General features: G+C 47.4%; 1 protein-coding gene across 1 annotated transcript in view; it reads left to right on the top strand.

The window, feature by feature from the left end:
• Positions 1-23,310, top strand: part of LOC146811131 (uncharacterized) — a 522,597-nt gene that overhangs the window by 245,427 nt on the left and 253,860 nt on the right. The window contains exon 5 of the mRNA XM_085615037.1: positions 7,630-7,680. Coding sequence (XP_085471163.1) covers positions 7,630-7,680 — 51 coding nt within the window. The remainder of the gene's footprint in view (positions 1-7,629; positions 7,681-23,310) is intronic.

The following is a 23,310-nucleotide window of genomic DNA, read 5'->3' as shown; positions in this document are numbered from 1 at the left end:
ACAGTTCCCCCCTTGCTTCTCCATAATCCCCTGGAAATGCACTTTGGGTGCGAGATCTAGCGAGTGCCCAAGTGATGTAATGTGATGTGGATAGGAAATACTGGAATCATCTCCAATAATGTTCTATGTCTGGCATTTCCAAGCTATGTGTAGTAAAGTACCTATTGAAGATCTTATGTGGGCGCATACCAATGGGTATGCACGATTAATTTTATGCAGCTGATTTGGCGTATAATATAACCTATGGCAATATAATATTTGGTCAGGTTTGGGCTGAAATTGTCAGGGTGTAGGGAGCTGCCAAGGTTTCTCTTCATTTATCATTGACTAATGTTCTTAGTTAAGTTTCCGAAGTTGTCCCATGAAGGACCAAAAGGTCTGAAGCATTAGTTTTCACTGATCTACAAAACTGTGATATACCGCCTTTCCCTAGTGGCACTAAGATCAGTTTGGCTTCTAGAGGGTTAAATTCAGGTAGTCACTGGAGTTCCTCCTGGAGGGGGTACAGTGTGTGATGCAATTTGAGAAAGTGAAAAAACTGGGACCTAAGTAGGCTATACTCATTATGTAGGTCCTTGTATTGTTTCATGGCATCACCCTTACACGCATCTCCCAATGTGAAAATCTTTATGTTTTCCCAGCCTTTAATTGCTAGGGCTAGTGTTTCTTAGGGGAGTCAATTGCTCAACCAGAGGCGAGTCTCCTGCGTGGTTTGCAGTGCCATCCACTCATCATTAAGGCTGCGTGTCAAGCATGCAACCTTGATGTTGTGGGTCTCAAGAGGTGAGTTGAGGTTTTAGTTTGATATAATATATGCAGTGCACCCCTGTTGTAGAGCAGATCTAGTTCCTGTCAATACCCTAAGTCTAACCTATCTCCAAATATCCAATATTTAACAGTTGTGAGGTGTGCAGCCTGAAAGAACAGCTGGATGCTTGCCATTGCAAGGCCTTCCTCGAATGTGGATCACCTGCATTTCACCGATATTCTTGGTTGCTTGCCCATCTATAGAAATTTCCTAACTGTGGCATGTAAGTTATTAAAGAGGGATTTCAGGACAGTCTGTGGGAAGTTTTGCAGAGTATCAAGAGCTTAGAAAGGGCTATAATTTTATGAGTGGTATTCAGCCCATAATTAATAGGGGAGTGTCCACCATCTGTACAGGTACTTAGTAATCTGTTCCATGAGTAAAGGGATATTAAGATGCCAGGTCTGCTAAGGCGATCAGGCAACATGAATCCCTAGGTATTTAAAATGGTCAGTTCTGAGTTGAACCTTTGGTTGCCATGGCACCTCTACTATTGTGCCCACAATCGGTACAAAAAGGGACTTGTCCCTCTTTACTCTCAGTCCCGCTGCTTGTTCATATACTGTTAATATTTGTACAAGCCTCCTTGTTGTGGGGATAGGATAAAGGCAGCATATCATCTGTGTAGAGAGAGATGCAGTTTTCTGGGAAGTTGCACCACCAAATGCCCTATTTTGCATGTCTCTTCTCAGCTATTCGGCCAGGGGCTCAATCACTGTGGTTAAGAGGAGAGGAACAGTGGGCATCCCTTGCTCATACCCCTTTTGATCTGGAATGAACTGAATAGATATTTGTTAACTAGTATTTCCACTCGGGTTCCGGATTTTGGTGTGTAGAGGTAGGCGAGGGAGCGGGGACAGAGAGTCATTTTCTCCAAGACTTGGAATAAAAGGGCCCACCTGACCCACCTAAAGCCATTGCAATCCCAATTAATTAAGGAGGTGATTACTTTTATTAATCTATTCTCCTGGATTTTGGCATAAACCCTTGTCTCTAACTTTAATGAGGGAAATTGGAAGAATTATGAGCAAAGATCTGGAGGCTTTCCTGATTTACGTAGGACCATGATTGTGTCACCTGCCTGTCGCTGGGGAAACAGCCTTTCTGTGTTGATTCTGCAAATAATGATGGAGAGGAACATAGGGCATCCCTTGCTCATACCCCTTTTGATCTGGAATGAACTGAATAGACATATGTTAACTAGTATTCCCACTCGGGTTCCGGATTTTGGTGTGTAGAGGTAGGCGAGGGAGCGGGGACAGAGAGGTATTTTCTCCAAGACTTGGAATAAGAGGGCCCACCTGACCCACCTAAAGCCATTGCAATCCCAATTAATTAAGGAGGTGATGACTTTTATTAATCTATTCTCCTGGATTTTGGCATAAATCCTTGTCTCTAACTTTAATGACAGAAATTGGAAGAATTATGAGCAAAGATCTGGAGGCTTTCCTGATTGACGTAGGACCATGATTGGCCATCTGCCTGTCGCTGGGGACACAGCCTTTCTGTGTTGATTCTGCAAATAATGATGAAAGTGGGGGCTCATCAGAAACAAATATAAAAAGAAACCAATTCTATTGGGGAGCCGTTGTGGCCCAGGGTTTTTCCTGATTCTAAGGCAGCGGACGCTGCCTTGCAGTTGAGAATCTCTTTCATTAACATGGGCGAGTCTAGGGCTTCTCTATCTGCTCATGATAGTGGGTGTAGATGGAAATCTGCAATGGTGGGGTTATAAGTTCATTATGCGATTGTGTAACCGGGGCATACAAGGCCTGATAGTAAGCTGCACATGCGTCCGGGATACCTAATGAATCTGTAATCACATTATTGGCAACCGCTTCAGGTAGTAGGGTGCCAGCTGCCAGCCTATGGAGCAATTAACAAAACTTGTTGCCAAACTCGTATATGCAGCTTTGGGAAGTCAGCCACACTTGCTTGGCAGTATCTATTGCTACAGTCCTCGGTTGAGCCCTCAATATCTCAAGCTGTCAAAGTAGAGGGAGGATACTGATTGGACAATCTCTAGCGTCAGCCTCAGCACCTCTAACTCAAGGGCCATGATGTTAGCCTTGTGTTTTCAGCATTCTGCCCTGACAAGTGACATTACAAACCCGTGGATGACAGTTTTAACGGCCTCCCACAGTGTCACTGTTGAGCCCACTCATTTGAGGTTAAGCAAAAATGATTCCTCTAGGTCTTCATGCAGCGAGGTGACTATGTCGTCAGACATAAGCCACTACGGGATAAACCTCTACTAATAATCGAGTCTGCATTTGAGGCTTTGTAATTACAGTAGGAGGGGTGAATGGTCTGAGATTCCTCTGAGGAGCATGAATATTTGAGAGACGTCTAATGAGAATTCTTGTGGTAGGAAGAAATAGTTGAGATGGGAAACATAGTGGTGTGCTGTTGATCGATAAGTGTATCCACTCTTCCCATCCCCCCTTGCATGCCAAACATCAATCAGACCTAAAGTAGACCTCCAATCTGAGAGTCATGTTGGATGGTGGGTCTTTTCAGGACCTATGCATCATACATCTCTCTGCTTGTTCATAACAGCATTGAAATCTCCACCTATCATTAGTTTCTCAGGCGGTAATTCGGCCATGAGATCAGTGAAAGTGCGCAAAGTGATGCTGAGTGAGGAGGGTGGGGAGTACACACAGATCAAGGACCAATGTTTGCTACATATCTGCCTAGAGGATCCTCTTTTGATTGTTGCACTATAATTGAGGAGTTTATATGGAAGAGTATGGCAACCCCTTGAGAGCAGGACATGAATCCAGAATGAAATACCCTGTCATACCCCATCTACCGAGGAATGCCCACGTGGTCCCTTTTAGGTCAGTCTCTTTGAGGAAGAGGATGATCAGGGAATGTCTTCTGACAAAATGTATGACAGTACTCCTCTTAATTATGTCATTAAGGCCATTCACATTCCAGTAAAGAATTTTGAATGTACTGAAGTAGGCTGTGTCTTTTGCTTAGGTCACTAGATAAAATACCAAAATGTCACATCAGGAAGCCTACATTGAAGTATGGGAATATTGTCCCCTCTTAAATGAACTTCCCCATCCCCACACTTCCACTCAAGAAGCAACTGTCGCCCATTATATTGTTATGACTAGAACTGTAAGTTGAACCCATGGCTTAGCACTTTGGCTCTAGTTCAGATGTGGGGTACACTTGTGATGTGGGGCTAGGACAGCTCAAGACCCGCTGCCTATGTAAGGAAGATGCATCACATGTGCACACGTCCCGACACATCCACCTATCTCCTCTACCATCTGCGGTCAGATATGAACCCAGTCCATCAATAGGTAAATCTATACACAGGAGGAACACTCTCAGTTAGAATAAGCATTTTCCATTGTCTGGCCTGGGATCTCATTACAGAGGTCTTCAGGGTTGTGTGGATCTTTGTCTCGTGCCACATTTTCTCCAATTCAATATTTCCCGTGGCGGGAGCCACGTCTACCAATGCAGCCCATCTGTCACGAAGACGATCTTCTCTAGACAGAAGAGAGTGCCCATGGTTTTGCCTACCTGCAGCCAGTCCAACGCCCCCTCAGTTGCATCACAGAATCATGCTTTAATGTTGTGCAGGACCTTGAGCCACGGCGGGAAAAGCACCATGTAGATGAACTTCATCGCTTTGAGTTTTTGCTTGACTTCGGAGAAGGGTTTGTGCTGTTGCCTGAGGGTTTAGTCTGGAAAGATCGTAATGAGGTTGGAGTCAATGGGCAGCACCCCATTTTTCATGCCCGCTTGGAGAATGACATCACAATTCTTGTAGTTAAGGAGGAGGACTTTGAACAGGCTTGGGGGAGTATCTCGGGGGCATAGCGGTCAACGATTGATGTGCCCATTCCACTATAAAGCCCATAGAAAGGTACTCCTTTGGGGCACAAGAGAGAAGCAATGAGGTTATTAACTGTAAGGGCTGGGGGGTCCCTCTATCCCATCCAGTACTCACACAATCCAGAGATTGTTACAATTGGGAGCCTTTGGGTTTGCTAACACCCATCAGCAAGGTAAAGCTTGGTTCCAGTGGAAGAGTGTGCATGGTGCTCACATCTGGGTGGGCACACCATCCTACTTAGGGTGGCACACCAAAGTGTACAAAAAAACTATATCTAGCTGTTGAGCCTTAACTAGGGCGAAAACGGTCCTGGGTTGATTGAATTCTGGTTTTGGGAGTACCTGGCCTGGCAGTTCGAGCTGGACTGCTCCCATTGGAGTAGGGTCGAGACTGATTTGCATATGGATGGCTCCAAACTCAGGTTTTATAGTATGCAAAATAACGATGGGCTGGGATGTGCCCCGAATAATTGCTGAGATTAATTTGAGAACTGCGTCTATCACTTTTTGTATACTTTAGAGTGCCATCATACAACCTCAGGCACAAATCACCTACATACAAATCAGCGTTGACCCCGCTCAAATAAAAACAGCCCAGCCTGAACTTCCAGTCCAGGCTCTATCTGAGCAGGAACAATTATGGAGGACATCAGTGTTTGCTGTTTATGCTAAAGTGACACATTTATGCCCAGAAAAGGGTTCCATTCTCAGTGTGCCACAAGACTCCAGCGACACATCACTGTTGAGGTCTAAGCAGGCTGAACCTGGTATGGGGTTGCTGAGTTCATATGTGGAGGAGACTTGGCCTAGTATTTTGGGCTGTGCAGTTCCTATTGGAGCAGGATCAAGACTGATTTGCATATGGCTGGGTCGCTGTCTAGAGTGGCATAGTAAGCAAAAAACAATCGAGTGGAATTCAGCCCTGGCTGCAATTAACTGCAGCTTTCCTTCCATCAACGTTTGCTTGTTGTTTTCCCTATGGAGGCTAAAATTATTATTCTGGGGCCTTTATATCCAACAAAAGAAAAACAATTATGCCTCTGAGTGCTTTTATGTCAGAGTACTGCTTAAAGAAATATTGCCTGACTTAAATGGTGTGTCTTAAATAGCACTTACATAAATATCACCCCATTGAGTGAATACTTTCGAGTATTAATACCAATGGGTGATATTTTTCTAAACAACATTTATGACAACATATTTATATCAGATGATATTCTGACTATGATATTTAACTGATTTGACTTCCTCAACGATGTGTGTTTTGAATGTTGACATTAACAAGATCGGGTTCCTTTAAAGATTTTGAAGAAGAATGATTTAAAAAATAATATTGTCATTCCTTACATCTCCTTCCAAGATTTCTCTTTTCAAGATGTTGGGCCTGGCTTTTCAAATCTACATCCAAGGTAGATGCACTAGAGGCACATTCTTCAGCATTACTTATTCATCCATTATACACTGGGGAAAGGATGTGGCTTAAGGGCTATGGCGTCGATCTCAAATCTGGGAAAGCTGCTCGAGTCTCAGCAATGACCCTCAACATCCTGTGATTCTGGGCAAATCACTAAATCACTAAATCACCTTCATTCAAAAATGAATGTGTCCTTATGTAATGCAGCTGGTGCTCATGTAAAGCGCTCTGATACCTTCGGCTCAAGTTTGCGCCATATAAAACTGCAGGGAAAAAAATCAGAACCCCTTTTTTCGATTACAAATCATTAATGATCAATGTTCTGCCTTTTTTATGATCGTGTCTTCCATAAATTGTCTCAATGATCTGAGTTTGTCTAATAGAATGATAGGCTTTCTAGAAACAATTATAGTTATCACTTGTAAGGTGGATCATCAGATTCCTTATAATCAGAAACTGGCCTGTAATGTGCATAGCTGAGCAAGTCTTTTATGAATGAAAGGACAGAAAGAGTTATACTGTGCATGGCGATGATATGTTTTGAAACACACAGTGCTTGATCCTTTTGTTATCGGCCTTTTCAGTACATAGTAGAATATAAACTGCATGACAATTCATGATCTATACATTTAATAAACTACTCAGCAGCAATGTGCATCAATCGACTGTCTGAAGCCTGGCTTTTAACATACATGTTAAATGTTTGTGGGAACGAGCTGCATTTGTGGGAAATAATAAAATGACTTCATTTCCTTTAAGTATTAAGAAACAAAATAAACCCCACATTGGTAAAACAAATGTGCCTTATGTCCAAATCCATATAATGTAAACGTTAAACATGCATTTCTGGCAAAAGAAAATTCTAGGTGCAAAAACAAAATGGCAGATGATTTCCACCTGAGTTGGGAATGTAAATTCGGGAACATCTCCATAAATGCCATCTACAATGCCCACTGAACAACTTTCATAATGCCTTCAGAGTTTTTACACCTGAATCTACATCTCTTATCTGGTTACAGCATATCTGTGTCTTGAAAAAAGATGGCTATTGCGAATATGACCTCAGAGAATTTAGCTGCAGCCATTTTATTCTGCATCTAAGCCATATTCCCACGCAACCCCGGTTATTATATGTTACATTTTCTGATTGAGCTGACACATTTTATTTTCTGACAATCTTAGTAGGCCGATGTACTATTTTGGTATTCATTGCTATGTTATTGGCCGTTTGTTTACAATGCTGATTCTTTGTGCTAGGCACACGTCTGGCAAGTCTTTTACCTTTTTTAAGTGTCATTATTCGTTTTTCTGTTAGCGTTGACTTATTTTATAGCACAATGGAATGATTACTATTAGATGATGCGCCACATGCTCACCTTTGCAAACTAAACTGTTGTTAGTGAGCTGAGCATTTTTTATGCCGCATCCTAGGGATCATGTACTAAACTTCCAACGAATTATCTACCATTGCTATTAATGGCACTCACTAATACTCAAGTGATCCTTGCTTTTATTGTAAATATTGCTTTCAAATTGTCTTTCTTAGGAGGATGCTGGCTGTGAGCTGGATGAGTTTTTGGGCACAGAACCTGAGATTGTAAGTAAACTTATATCACATTGAAAATAAACATGACCTCGTCTCTTTTAATACAGCTGTTGTTGGGCCAGTCCATTTGTGTGGGAGAAGTTGAACACTGCTAAGTAACCACAGCCTTATATAGCAATGCTCCCTGACTCCCATTAAAAGATAGAAGGCCTGAGGGTAACATGGGAAGGATGGTAGTATTGCACTTTCTTTTCTCCTCCTGCTTCCCAGCATCTCTCAGGGTGGCCACCTGTTCTGTGTTTTCACATTTTCCCATATTTACATTTGGGAAAAACAACATATAGGAAATTAACATTTGTTCTAAAGAGGTCACTTACTTTTATACAAATGATCCTCAAAATGTTTTTGGGTAATTGCCAGTAGTGGGGATGTAAAGATGGTTGCTGAAAGCCTTGTATGTGTTTATATTTCTTTTAGAGAAGAAGATGTTTGGTATTAATCCCTGTGATATCCCTGCTCTGCCCACATGCTTTTGCTGTCTATCGTCACTCCAGACCCCTTGTAGATAAGTTGTATGTACCGAAATGTGAGAAAGTGGCTCTGTATATACTGTTCCCTAATAGGTACAGGGTGTACAGAGTCCACAGTCCCCCAGAGGCTGATAGAGGTCAAAGTTAGGTATGACCTTACTCTCAAAAGTGGTAGCTTGGTCGAGCAGTAAGGCAGTACCAGAGGACGGTGTAAAGCATTTATTGTACACACTCAGTCAGCAAATGGTTTCACACACTCAATAACTGAACTCTAGGCCAATGATTTGTATATATAAAATATATGCTTGTTTTATTTTTAGAACCACAAAGGGAGTAAAAATATACTTTCTCAGAATGAGAGGTTGAATATAAATACTTTTGTCTTAGGCAATAAATTTGTGTAAACAGTCACAGTTGGTTGCAATAAACAATCCTATTTCCTAAACATAACAATGCATTGAGCTCAATGGTAAATTCAGGTTATTTGTAATAAATTACTTTTCAGATTACTTTTGGAATTCCAGGTCTGGCTCCTAGAACCAGCCTGGGGTCAGTATTCAGAATCAAGTGATGAAAGTCGACTTAATAACTGTAATGATTTTTAAATAATATTTGGCTATTTCAAAAGTTAGCACTTAGAAAATATTTCACAGAAAACATTCAATGGATCTCTATGGCAAGAAATTCAAATTGCAGGTAGAGTACTTTATCGTTACTTTAGTAATCCAGGACTGGGTGCCTAGACCCAGGACTGGGGTCCTTATCAAAAGCAGGTAAGTAATTTCGTTTGCAGAAATGGTACGATTTTAAAAGAATATTTCAAATTTGCAAAAGTAGACACTTAGAAGAAATTTCACAGAAAAGCAGACAATGGTTTCCTATGGGAGAAAAATGAGTTAGAGGTAAGTATAGTTGTGAACACTTTTCAGAGTCAGGGCTGGGCACCAAGATCCAGCACTGGGAGCTCACCTAGGAGCAGGTGAGTAAATTCGTTTTTGTCACTTGGCTGATTTTTGGTGAATTTTTGCAGTTTTGAAAAGTTCACACTTAGAAGATTTTTGAAGAAAAAGTCAGTCAATGTTACCCTATGAGGAAAACGAAGTTAGCGGTTTAAGGGTAAGTACTCGACTGGTAGAGTTGAAATTCCGGGCATGGACTCAGGGGTCCCCCAGTGTCAGGTAGGTACAGTTGGTTCACCCTCAGCGGTTTCAGGACGGCCGGGTGCAGAGAGAGTTAGGCCCAATGTTATCCTATGAGGGATAGGGGGGCCTTGGTTGGTGGCTGCTGTCTGGCAAGCCACGCGGCTGTGGGAGCTGGGCTCCTGGTCACTTACTCAGGGCAAGTGGGGACGTAGGTTAGTGTAGAGAGTGCACTGCCAGGGCCACTCGGGCGGCTGGGTGCAGGGTGCTTTTGAGCCTTCGGGCGCTCAATGGAAGTCAATGGGAATATTCCGGTTTGGAAAAAGGCTGCAAGCTCGGGGATGAGGATGCTTCAGATGCCACCACCACTTCGAGAGGTAAGTGGGGTAGTTGTAGGTTAGGTGGGTACCCCGGGATTGGGCACAGGGGGCCGCAGGGCGCCGGGTGCAGGGGTGCCTTTTGATGTCGGGAATCTTACCCTCTTGTTGATCGCGGTTGGGGTGGCACTCTGTCCTGAGGCTGCAGACTTCTTCCGGAATGTCGAGGGGGGTCCTTGGGTGCCGGACTCGGGGTCACAGTCGCCGTGGGGTCGTCCTCAGGGTCTTTGTTCACTCCGGCACTGGCCAGGCTTGGCTGGTGCAGAGTGTGCTGGGTTCGCGGTTCCGGGCTGCTGCCAGGGGTTAGAGATAGGTTTCTGAGTAGAGCCTCTACTCATGGGAGTCCCAGGGGCCTTAGAGTTCAAAGGTAGCCAGGTCCTCTGGGGTTTTTGAGGTTGCTGGCCACAAGAGATGCCGCGCTGGAGCAGGAGCAGGTTCGAGGGTCGACAGGCCGGTAGGGCTGGGGCCAAAGCAGTTGGTGTCTTCCTCTTTTTAGCAGCTGCAGGGCAGGTCTTTGTTCTTCTTGCTCTTCTTGTAGTTTCGAATCTGGGATCTGGGGAAGGAAGGTTCAGGGGGCCCCTAAATACTAGATTTAGGGGCGTTACAGGTAGGTGAAGGCCAGGGACCAATGGGTCCTTGTCCTGGGGTGGGTACACCCCCTATCCTGCCTCTCTCCTGTGGGAGGAGGGCAGTAGCCTAATCCTGATAGGGTAGGGCCTCCCATCTTCAAGATGGCGAGAGCCCGGAGATGTGCTTCACCTCGCCTCCCCCACCTGAGGGGTGGGGTGGGCAGGCTGGCACATCCCCTGTCCTTGTATGGGGTTTCCGGCCAAGCTTCCTGCCAGAGTGGGGGGTTGCATTGGCCTGGGGAAACTCCAACTGGCGGCATGCCTTTGAAGCTTCCCTTTGCTCATCCTGGGGGAGGAGATTTCTCACCTCACCCAGGATGTGCATTGTTGCAGGCCCGGGAGAGCAGGGGCTCTCCCACCCAGGGGTCCAGCAACGTGTCTGCTGTGTGGCAGCCTGGGCAGCCTCAGAGCAGACGTGGATTGTAGGTTAGCTGTAAGGGGGCATCTCTAAGATGCCCTCTGGGGTGCTTAGTACATTAAATCCCACACTGGCATCAGTGTGGGTTTAATGTGCTGAGAAGTTTGATACCAAACTTCCCAGTCTTCAGTGTTGCCATTATGGTACTGTGGAGTTCGTGTTTGACGAGCTCTCAGCACCATGTACTTGTAAAAGGCAGCACTGTACTTACAGTGCCCAGGAATGGACCTGGGTACTGTAGGGGCACAGGGCTCCTGCTCCTGTGCCCACACCATAGGCATAAGGCACCCAGCCAGAGGGGTGGCTGACATATGCCTTGGCAGTATAGGTAATGGGCATGGCACACAGAGATGTGTGCCATGTCGACTCTTTGTTTTGTCCTGCACCCAGACACTCAGCCTGCAAAGGCAGTGTGTGTGTGTAAGGGTACAGGGCCTCTAAGGGTGGCACAATGAGTGCTGCAGCCCTTAGAGGCCTTCCCTGGTCACAAGGCCCTGGGTACCTAGGGTACCATTTACCAGGGGCTGACATGTGGCCAGGGTTTGCCAATTGGGAGTTTGTGTGTTTTAAGGAAGGAACATAGGCCCTGGGCACCTGATTGGCAGGAGCCCAGGGCACAACAAGGAAAAGTGCATCAGCTATTAGGCAAAAAAAGGGGGGGTTACTGCAACAGAAACCCACTTTCTCACACAAGCCCCCCCCAGCCCAAAGGCCAGGAGACTTCTGCCAAAGCTGGGAGAGTCTACCTAGTCTTTCAGGCGAGGAAGAGTTGGGGAAGTGGTTTGAAAGTTGCAGGGCCTACTCTGCCTTACATCCTTCTGCCTAGGTCAGTCCCTTTGGGGAGCTGGCCTGTCTTATTAGTTTCAGGACCTAACTCCCAAGGCTCCTCTCCTTGTCTTTTACTGTCCTGGTCCCATCTTTCTATTTTGGGTTTGGAGGTGTATACCTCGGTAGTTTCTAACTTAGCCAGGGCTAGGCCCAGCTTACCCACAGAGGCTACCCACAGCTTGAGCAACCCCACCATGACCAATAAGGTCAGGGGGCCTGACTTGCTATTTGGCAGGGGGTTAGGCCACCATGCCAAGGATAGGGCTGCCATAAAGGCTAACACCCAGCAGAGGCTGCTGACAGCTGTCAGTGCCCAGAACCACACCTTTAGCTCCTGACTGGCAAGTGAGGGGGCTATTTTATAGTTCTCTTTGGGTCCTGGCTGTTGGTCTGTTTGAGGATAGGGGGTCCCTACTCTTGGTAGGGAACACCCCTCCTCTACCCCTTGTTCTGCCACCTGAGGAGCCACTAATTCAGGCTGGACAGTTGCCTGACTAGTCAGGTCTTGCTGTTGGCTAGGGGGGGCTTTACCAGTGCCATTGTGGGAGTTTTCCCTTACTGGGATAGAATCTCCCTGGCTCTCTGGAACTGTGGCTAACAGTTGCCCACCTTTCCTACCCTGTTTCTTCTCACTCTTTTGGGACTCAGCTGCACTGACTGCAGGTTGAGCCCCCACAGGTTCTTTGGGCGAGGCCTGGCATTGGGCCAGCACCTCTCTTTGGCTCAGTTCCACATCTAAGTGATCATTCCCCAAGAGACAATCAAGGGGGAGGTTTTTACTGACTATCACTTTTCTCCATCTAAGGGACCCAGCTGTGGCTAGGGGCACTATAGCCACAGGCCTAACAGTGACTCCCCCTGGGACAGTTCTTACCCTTCTTGTTTCCCCTGAGACATATTGGTGTGGGAATACCAACCTGTCATGTACCACAGTGTGACTGGCACAGGTATCTCTCAGGGCAGTGGCTGGGATTCCATTCACCAGTAGGTGGTGGAAGTGTCTACTTCCTTCTGGGATCTCCAGCTTGCTTCTTGGGCCCATTCCCCAGTTGAAAGCTAGGAGGACTTCCTCATCTGAGCACCCTCCCTCCCAAGCTACACTGGCAACCCCTGGGGCTGCACTAGTCACCCCTGGAGCTGTACTAGGAACCTTATTTTTAGGACAGCTAGAGTCCTGGGTGTGGTGTCCAGCCTTCTGACAGTTGAAACACCATATTCTGTTGGGATCCCAATTCTTACCTTGGTACCCTGGTTTAGTTTGTGAGGTGTCTTTGGGCCCACCCTCCTGGTCAGGTTTTTGGGGGGCTACCTGGGACTCCTTTCTTTTATCCACAAGGGGTTCACCCTCTTTCTTCTGGGGAGGTTTTGGGACCCCTTGGTTCTGGTCCCTCCCAGTGAACGTCCTAGTCACCCTAGTCTTGACCCAGTGGTCTGCTCTTTTTCCCAATTCTTGGGGGGATTTTAGACCTAGGTCTACCAAATGCTGATGCAACTTTTCATTTGTGCAGTTACTCAAAATATGTTCCTTCATGAATAAATTGTACAATCCAGTAAAATCCTGCACACCATGTCCAGCTAACCAACCATCCAGTGTCTTCACTGAGAAATCTACAAAGTCAATCCAGGACTGGGTCTGGGTTTTGTGAGCCCCCCTGAATCTAATTCTATACTCCTCAGTGGTGAATCCAAATCCCTCAATCAGAGCTTTCTTCATGAGGTCATAGGATCCTGCTTCTGGCCCAGAGAGAGTCAGAAGCCTGTCCCTGCAGTTACCAGAGAACAGTTCCCACAGGAGTGCCCCCCAGAGAGGTTTCTTTACTTTCCTGATATCACAAGCCCTCTCAAAGGCTGTGAACCATTTGGTGATATCATCACCTTCCTCAAATTTAGGGACAATCCCTTTGGGGATTTTAAGGTCAGAAGTTTCCTCCCTATCCTTGTTTTTATTATTGCTGCCACCATTGATGGGTGCTAAACCCATCTCTCTCCTTTCCTTTTCTAGAGCCAGGAGCCTGGACTCTAGATCTATTCTTTTGGCCAGCCTCATAAGGCTGTCCTCTTCACTGGGGGGACCCCCAGTGTTGTCTCTGGGACCAGAGCCACCTGTGTGGTCTCTAGGTGCCCAGATGCTATGTCTTGAGTTGGAGGGTATGGGTGCCATCTCCTCCCTAGGGAATAGTATGGGGAGGTTGCTGTCCTCCTCCCCTGTTTCCCTTTCCTCATCTGACTGGCCCTCACCATGTTCAGATGGGTGGTCTTTAGCATACTCAGCCAGGAGCTCCTGGAGCCCTTGTTTGGTTGGATGCTGACCCATTTGTAAATTTTTGAGTTTACATAAGGACCTCAATTCCTTGAAAGACAAGTGTAAGTAAGGTGTGAGGTCGAGCTCCTCCACCAGGTCCATGTTATTATTATCACTAATAGCTGGGTTTGTTTGAGACATTCTAACCTGACAGTTCTAACCCTCTACCCTGACTATAGTGACTTTTATTTTTCTAAAATTCTAATGGGACTTAAGCAAGGCCCTAGCAAGACTTTTAGTAATTTTGGAAAAACCAATCCGAATTCTAAAGGCAATTTTTAAGAGTTCTGTCGTGTGATCAGATGGTAACCAAGTAGTCCAACAAATGCAAGTTTGTATCCCACCGCTGATCCACCAATGTGAGAAAGTGGCTCTGTATATACTGTTCCCTAATAGGTACAGGGTGTACAGAGTCCACAGTCCCCCAGAGGCTGATAGAGGTCAAAGTTAGGTATGACCTTACTCTCAAAAGTGGTAGCTTGGTCGAGCAGTAAGGCAGTACCAGAGGACGGTGTAAAGCATTTATTGTACACACTCAGTCAGCAAATGGTTTCACACACTCAATAACTGAACTCTAGGCCAATGATTTGTATATATAAAATATATGCTTGTTTTATTTTTAGAACCACAAAGGGAGTAAAAATATACTTTCTCAGAATGAGAGGTTGAATATAAATACTTTTGTCTTAGGCAATAAATTTGTGTAAACAGTCACAGTTGGTTGCAATAAACAATCCTATTTCCTAAACATAACAATGCATTGAGCTCAATGGTAAATTCAGGTTATTTGTAATAAATTACTTTTCAGATTACTTTTGGAATTCCAGGTCTGGCTCCTAGAACCAGCCTGGGGTCAGTATTCAGAATCAAGTGATGAAAGTCGACTTAATAACTGTAATGATTTTTAAATAATATTTGGCTATTTCAAAAGTTAGCACTTAGAAAATATTTCACAGAAAACATTCAATGGATCTCTATGGCAAGAAATTCAAATTGCAGGTAGAGTACTTTATCGTTACTTTAGTAATCCAGGACTGGGTGCCTAGACCCAGGACTGGGGTCCTTATCAAAAGCAGGTAAGTAATTTCGTTTGCAGAAATGGTACGATTTTAAAAGAATATTTCAAATTTGCAAAAGTAGACACTTAGAAGAAATTTCACAGAAAAGCAGACAATGGTTTCCTATGGGAGAAAAATGAGTTAGAGGTAAGTATAGTTGTGAACACTTTTCAGAGTCAGGGCTGGGCACCAAGATCCAGCACTGGGAGCTCACCTAGGAGCAGGTGAGTAAATTCGTTTTTGTCACTTGGCTGATTTTTGGTGAATTTTTGCAGTTTTGAAAAGTTCACACTTAGAAGATTTTTGAAGAAAAAGTCAGTCAATGTTACCCTATGAGGAAAACGAAGTTAGCGGTTTAAGGGTAAGTACTCGACTGGTAGAGTTGAAATTCCGGGCATGGACTCAGGGGTCCCCCAGTGTCAGGTAGGTACAGTTGGTTCACCCTCAGCGGTTTCAGGACGGCCGGGTGCAGAGAGAGTTAGGCCCAATGTTATCCTATGAGGGATAGGGGGGCCTTGGTTGGTGGCTGCTGTCTGGCAAGCCACGCGGCTGTGGGAGCTGGGCTCCTGGTCACTTACTCAGGGCAAGTGGGGACGTAGGTTAGTGTAGAGAGTGCACTGCCAGGGCCACTCGGGCGGCTGGGTGCAGGGTGCTTTTGAGCCTTCGGGCGCTCAATGGAAGTCAATGGGAATATTCCGGTTTGGAAAAAGGCTGCAAGCTCGGGGATGAGGATGCTTCAGATGCCACCACCACTTCGAGAGGTAAGTGGGGTAGTTGTAGGTTAGGTGGGTACCCCGGGATTGGGCACAGGGGGCCGCAGGGCGCCGGGTGCAGGGGTGCCTTTTGATGTCGGGAATCTTACCCTCTTGTTGATCGCGGTTGGGGTGGCACTCTGTCCTGAGGCTGCAGACTTCTTCCGGAATGTCGAGGGGGGTCCTTGGGTGCCGGACTCGGGGTCACAGTCGCCGTGGGGTCGTCCTCAGGGTCTTTGTTCACTCCGGCACTGGCCAGGCTTGGCTGGTGCAGAGTGTGCTGGGTTCGCGGTTCCGGGCTGCTGCCAGGGGTTAGAGATAGGTTTCTGAGTAGAGCCTCTACTCATGGGAGTCCCAGGGGCCTTAGAGTTCAAAGGTAGCCAGGTCCTCTGGGGTTTTTGAGGTTGCTGGCCACAAGAGATGCCGCGCTGGAGCAGGAGCAGGTTCGAGGGTCGACAGGCCGGTAGGGCTGGGGCCAAAGCAGTTGGTGTCTTCCTCTTTTTAGCAGCTGCAGGGCAGGTCTTTGTTCTTCTTGCTCTTCTTGTAGTTTCGAATCTGGGATCTGGGGAAGGAAGGTTCAGGGGGCCCCTAAATACTAGATTTAGGGGCGTTACAGGTAGGTGAAGGCCAGGGACCAATGGGTCCTTGTCCTGGGGTGGGTACACCCCCTATCCTGCCTCTCTCCTGTGGGAGGAGGGCAGTAGCCTAATCCTGATAGGGTAGGGCCTCCCATCTTCAAGATGGCGAGAGCCCGGAGATGTGCTTCACCTCGCCTCCCCCACCTGAGGGGTGGGGTGGGCAGGCTGGCACATCCCCTGTCCTTGTATGGGGTTTCCGGCCAAGCTTCCTGCCAGAGTGGGGGGTTGCAGTGGCCTGGGGAAACTCCAACTGGCGGCATGCCTTTGAAGCTTCCCTTTGCTCATCCTGGGGGAGGAGATTTCTCACCTCACCCAGGATGTGCATTGTTGCAGGCCCGGGAGAGCAGGGGCTCTCCCACCCAGGGGTCCAGCAACGTGTCTGCTGTGTGGCAGCCTGGGCAGCCTCAGAGCAGACGTGGATTGTAGGTTAGCTGTAAGGGGGCATCTCTAAGATGCCCTCTGGGGTGCTTAGTACATTAAATCCCACACTGGCATCAGTGTGGGTTTAATGTGCTGAGAAGTTTGATACCAAACTTCCCAGTCTTCAGTGTTGCCATTATGGTACTGTGGAGTTCGTGTTTGACGAGCTCTCAGCACCATGTACTTGTAAAAGGCAGCACTGTACTTACAGTGCCCAGGAATGGACCTGGGTACTGTAGGGGCACAGGGCTCCTGCTCCTGTGCCCACACCATAGGCATAAGGCACCCAGCCAGAGGGGTGGCTGACATATGCCTTGGCAGTATAGGTAATGGGCATGGCACACAGAGATGTGTGCCATGTCGACTCTTTGTTTTGTCCTGCACCCAGACACTCAGCCTGCAAAGGCAGTGTGTGTGTGTAAGGGTACAGGGCCTCTAAGGGTGGCACAATGAGTGCTGCAGCCCTTAGAGGCCTTCCCTGGTCACAAGGCCCTGGGTACCTAGGGTACCATTTACCAGGGGCTGACATGTGGCCAGGGTTTGCCAATTGGGAGTTTGTGTGTTTTAAGGAAGGAACATAGGCCCTGGGCACCTGATTGGCAGGAGCCCAGGGCACAACAAGGAAAAGTGCATCAGCTATTAGGCAAAAAAAGGGGGGGTTACTGCAACAGAAACCCACTTTCTCACACCGACTTGTTTAGAATGCTACGTGATGGTTCATTATAAAATGATGCTAAATGGTGGGATATATGTTTGACCATGAGTGATCTGTTTCAACAAACCAAATGACAGTTGACCAGCTTGGTTTACAACATTGCTGCTCTTCTCTCCGCTCCACTGTCACAGAGGTTCAAACTATGGGGCTTATCCATGAGAGGCTTGCGCTGCCAGAGCATCACTTTTTCTAACACTCCTGTGGCGCAACCCTCTCAATTATATCCATGAGACCACGCAAAGCCACTTTGTAGACAGCAGCTAAAGTCGCAGAGTTGCCATTCTCTGCACCAGGGAGGCGTTCCATGGGCATTGTAGTAGGTTTTCCCACGCAACTCCCATGGGGTTTGACGCTGTCCCAGATTTACTTAATTACGTAAACCTGGAGAAAAGGCAACAACTTACACCTCCCAGAGCAGTCGTAACAAGGAGATATATTTTTATTTCTCTTCGTTTTTCCTCTTTCCTTGTGTGCTGCACAAAGAGGAAAATGCCTCTCGGGATTGTTTTTGTACACTAAGGTCCTCTTCCTGCACAAAAAAGAATCCTGCATGCAACGCAGACACGCTTGCACCATGTTGCATGGTTGCCTGTGCTGGCGCTAGGCAGCACATTTTGGGCCAGCACAGGAGGAAAGGACAGGAACTTGCTTGCTTAAATACGGTGCGTTACTGCCCTTTCACATTGACATATGGTAGCGCTGCTGCGCTAAGCAAATTCCCCATATATAAGCCCCTATGTGTGAAGGAATTAGCATTTTGCCTCAGTTTCCTAGGAAGGAAGGAAGTTTATTCTATGACTTTCACATCCAATGTGGTGCAATAGATAAGAAGCACCCAAGGACTTATTACCAACAATCTCACATATTTCATATGCTGAGAGATACGTGTGTTTCAGTGTCCCTAGAAATCACATGACTGACTCGGCAGTCTTGTAGCAGAGGCACTGCCCGTTGTAACAATGTGGAGCTGATTGGTCCATTCTAAAATAATAAGTAGGAATTGATTTGTTGTCTGGAGTAGCAGCAAATCTAGTGCTCACAAGCAGAGGGGGAGCACCGCTGTATCTCACTGCTCTGTCTGCATCTACAAACATTGACCAAAGCCTGACTGGGCTGTGAACTTCCAAGTGTAAATGAGGAACAGCATGTTGAATAAATTATCATGCAATTTTAGGTTCTTGTCATGTCTAATATCCACCCTGTGGATCACTCACATTCGGAGCCATTCTCATGATGGACACCCATATTTGGTAGTTGGAGTTTAGAATGATTATATCATTCCAATCAGATTACATACGCTGGGGTGGTGCAGGTCCGCTTTGAGCTTGTGTAGAAAATAGAAACGAGACCAGCACTGGTAAAGCAAATAGGACTCTCTGGGGCCAATTCACAGAACTAACTTAAGACAAAATCCTAAACTTACTACTTTTGGTATTCACAGAAGGCATTTAGTAGCAGTAAAGTTAGGATTTTGTCTTAAGTTTGACTTAAGACAAACTTAAGACAAACTTAAGACAGACTTAAGACAGACTTAAGACAGACTTAAGTTAGGATGTTGTCTTAAGTTTGTCTTAAGTCTGTCTTAAGTTTGTCTTAAGACAAACTTAAGACAGACTTAAGACAGACTTAAGACAAACTTAAGACAACATCCTAACTTAAGTCTGTCTTAAGTCTGTCTTAAGTCTGTCTTAAGTTTGTCTTAAGTTTGTCCTAAGCCTGTCTTAAGTCTGTCTTAGGTTTGCCTTAAGTCAAACTTAAGACAAAATCCTAACTTTACTACTACTAAATGCTTTCTGTGAATACCAAAAGTAGTAAGTTTAGGATTTTGTCTTACGTTAGTTCTGTGAATCAGGCCCATGGTAATGTGCTATTTAATACAACACAAGCATGCGCCCTTGCTCTTTGCAAGAATTAACACATTAAAATCAGACACATTGGATTTGTCAAAGTTGATTTCCTGGATGTAACAAAAGGTTATTCAGTGATTTTGTCAGATTCCATAGGGGGCCTTTTAAGTGTAAATATTTGATAATCACAGAACGTTTACACTAAGCCAAATATAGGAGGCATGAGAAAAAGCTAATTGCCAAGCACAGACAAATTACATGGGGTTTGCACAAATTGATTGAACTAGTGGAGATGTATGAAAAAACGTCATATGACATTTGGGGCCATATGTTTCAAACCCCCTTTAGCGAATCTCTATTCACGATTTTTAGCGAATCGCAAGTTGAGAATCGCAAAACGGGATTTATATAAAAATTCGCAATTAAATAGGGATTCCGTAAAAATCGCTCTTTAATTGCAAGATGTGAAATAGCAATTCCTTATCTGAAAAAATCGAAAATGTGCGAAATTCGCAAATTAGAGAATCAGAAACTCAGGTGCAGCATGATGACATCACAACCAGGAAGTGTGACTACTCATGCTGCACCTGAGTTTCTGAAGTACAGTGTGAGAGAAGGAGTGGAGGTGAGGGAACTCTGCAGTGCAAGAACCAAAGGCAGACACTGGAGACATGGCCAGACAGGACAAACAGCAGCAGGGGGAAACAGGCAGGAAGAGAAAACATAAGTTTTCAGAAACTGAACTGGAGGTCCTGATACAGGAAATGGTAATAAGCCGCAAACTGCTCTTTGGGAAGAAGTCCCTGCGGGTGCCGGAGACACGCAAGCGCCGGATCTGGTCGGACATCCAGCCCAAAGTCAATGCAGTAGGTGTCACCCACAGGAGCGTGGAAGATCTAAGAAAGCATTGGTATGATATGCGCCAGTGCTCCAAGGAGAAGGTGGCTGCCAGGTTGGAGCAAGCAAAGAAGACTGGTGCTGGGCCCTCCACCACCACTGACTCCACACCACTTGAGGAACTGATTGAGGGGACCCTGCTACCAGAGAGTGTGATGGGCGTGTCCGACCTGGACAGCTCCGACCCCCCGGCACCAAGACAAGGTAAGAAGCATGCCATCACCCCACTGATACCCCCCAACTACCCCCTCACACCCAGTAGCGACCCATGGGCAGAATAAAACAAAAACTCCAGTGCAGGTACCCAAGCACACACAGCAATGCATTATGGGAGATGTAGTCACATGCACATTACAGTGGTGCATTTACACCGAGCCAGTCCCTAAAAGCATATGCACATCAGGAAAGGCAAAATACAGACAGACAGTACCCATGTAAATCCAAACAGTGAAACTGAATGCATGACAAGTGCAAGTCTGAACAGAAAATTAATGTCTGCATTTACGTCCACAGCACCATCAGAAACACAGGAACTAGTCAGAGGAGGAGAGGACGAATCACAAAACCCAGAGGCACCAGGGCAAGAGGAGGAAACGGAGGAGGAGGACAGCCCAGTAATCCCTCCAAAATGCTGCAGGCGTATTGTAGTGCCACCACTGCCCCCATTGGAGGATGAAGGCCAGGACACAGATGGCGATGTAGAACCAGTCCGAGCACAGCCAGAGCCACAACACCGTGCTGATCCGATCCCGCCAGTTCTAACAAGGCGCAGGGCACGTCCATCCACCAGTGGAGCAGCCCCAAGAGAGGACACAGTCTTCGGTGGGCTGGAGGGCCAAATGTTGGGGGTACAGTGCCTGCAGGCAAAAAACATACGCTTATTACAGAGGGAGGTCAGGGCTGGCTTCATGGGCATGATGGGTGCCCTGGAGGCACTCTGTGCGGAACTGAGGGAAGATCGTGCTGCTAGGCACAGGGCGATGCAGTGCCTAGACCTGTACACACGGGCAGTTAACCGGCTGTCAAGGCGAAGCATATGTATGCAGCGTGAGGTGGCACACAACAGCCAGGACGTGGCAAGGGTCCTGGTACAGATCACATCTGCTGTGGATGAGCTGCGGGCAGCTCGCACTACAGGACCAGGAGTCCTCACTCCAACCGATGAGGACGCACAATCAGGCAGAAGCAGCATCACCCCCCCCCCCCCCCGGAGAGGCACCATAGTAGGCGTCACAGCAGGGCTGCTGGGACATGTGAGGAGGGCAGTGTGCACCTCTTGCCAGGGGCTCCAGCACGACAGCTCCGCACTTGAGGTGCACTAAGTTGGACCAGGAGTTGGGTGCCTCAACACAGTTCGCATGGACACTTGCTCCGGATTGTGCAATCACACTGTGATAATAACATGTGCTGTGCATTTGACTATACATTGTGGGGAACACAGTCTGTGTGCCGTCATTTATCCTGAAGTTAAGGAAATAAAACACTGCCTCCCAACTGATATTTAGCATTGTGTCATATATTCTTACCTAGAAATAGTTGGTGTAATCTCATCTCGCCTCTGGCGCCCAGCAGCCACACCAACAACACCGGCCGGCAAGTGTCCTGGCGCTGGCCCCTCATCATCGGATGAATCCGATTCACTGAGCTCCACTGGGGTGCCTTTCCTGGTGGCGATGTTGTGCAGCATGGCACATGCTACCACTATCTTGCACCAGGTCTGGGGGCTGTATTGTAGTGCCCCTCCACTCCTATGTAGGCATCTGAATCTGCTCTTGAGTATCCCGAAGGTCCGCTCAATGGTACTTCTGGTTGCTATGTGGGCACTGTTGTACCTCCACTCCCCAGCGTTGGCAGGATTCAGGTAGGGAGTCAGAATGAAGTCACGGACCGCATACGCACTGTCACCTGTGGGGTGGGAGGAATATGGTTAAACACGGTCCTGACAATGCTATCCTTTACTTGTGTGTCCTTTGTACAAATGCATTTACCTAGTAGGTATCCCTCACCAAACTCCCCACTTGCGAGTCGACGGTGTATCCCACTGTGGCGGAAGATGAATGCGTCGTGCGTGCTGCCTGGGTATTTTGCGACTATGTCGTTGATGATGTGTGTTGGACCCGGCCTCGTAGAATGGCCCGACGTGCCCCCGCACCACCGAAACCTGGTACCTGCAGCCCCAAGCACACGGCCCAGCCGACCCTCCCCACCAGGACACACGCACCGACCCGGACATCCCCGTCCATGGCCTCTCCCCTTTCGGCCACCCCGGGCCCGCGTGCCCACTTCATGCACCAAGATGGCCGCCCGGCCCCAGCGCGACCCGGGCCTAGAGGCGCCACTCCGGCTGGAGGACATCACGCTTCCAGGGGATGAGAGAGGGAGGAGCAGTTTCTATCGCACCTCTGAACTCCCCTGGGACGATGGGTTTCGATCGGCCCTCCGGCCTCCCTGAGGGCTGGCTCCGTGCCTGCTGGGTGTCTGGGACTCCTCCCGACCCGGCCCTGAAAGGATCAAAAGACAATAGCAGGAAATCCCGACAAGCGACCCCCAGGTGACAAGACCCCTGCCTGCACAGACTCCGGACATCAAAGAGGGGTCGACCTATAACAAGGGGTGCTCTGGGTCTGTCCGCAGATTCGACGCTGGAACAACAAGAGCCTGCCGACGTGGTCGCGGCTCCTGAAACTTGGACCCTCCTGAGCCCTGCTGAGTGACTCGCGGCTCCCTGAAGATCGTAAGACCTCCGAACTTGTACCTGAGCCTGCTGAGTGACTCGCGGCTCCCTGAAGATCATAAGACCTCCGAACTTGTACCTGAGCCTGCTGAGTGACTCGCGGCTCCCTGAAGATCGTAAGACCTCCGAACTTGTGCCTGAGCCTGCTGAGTGACTCGCGGCTCCTTGAAGCTCGTAAGACCTCCGAACCTGTACCTGAGCCCGCTGAGTGACTTGCGGCTCCAACAGACTCTCATGGTCCCGCCGGACCCCGACTACAACAACGTATCCCCCAGCTCGAGGATTGTGAGCTGTGCGCCGGATACGTCCCTGCCTTGAACCTTTACCAGAGACTGTCCCGCTACCCCCTACCCCTTCCGAGACTCATTGAGCCCGTGCTCACCTTGTACATATTTGC

This window comes from Triturus cristatus, chromosome 7, assembly GCF_964204655.1.
Source record: "Triturus cristatus chromosome 7, aTriCri1.1, whole genome shotgun sequence".
In the NCBI taxonomy this organism is placed as follows: domain Eukaryota; kingdom Metazoa; phylum Chordata; class Amphibia; order Caudata; family Salamandridae; genus Triturus; species Triturus cristatus.
The sequence above is the reverse complement of the archived record's forward strand: the minus strand, read 5'-3'. Positions and strand labels throughout refer to the sequence as shown.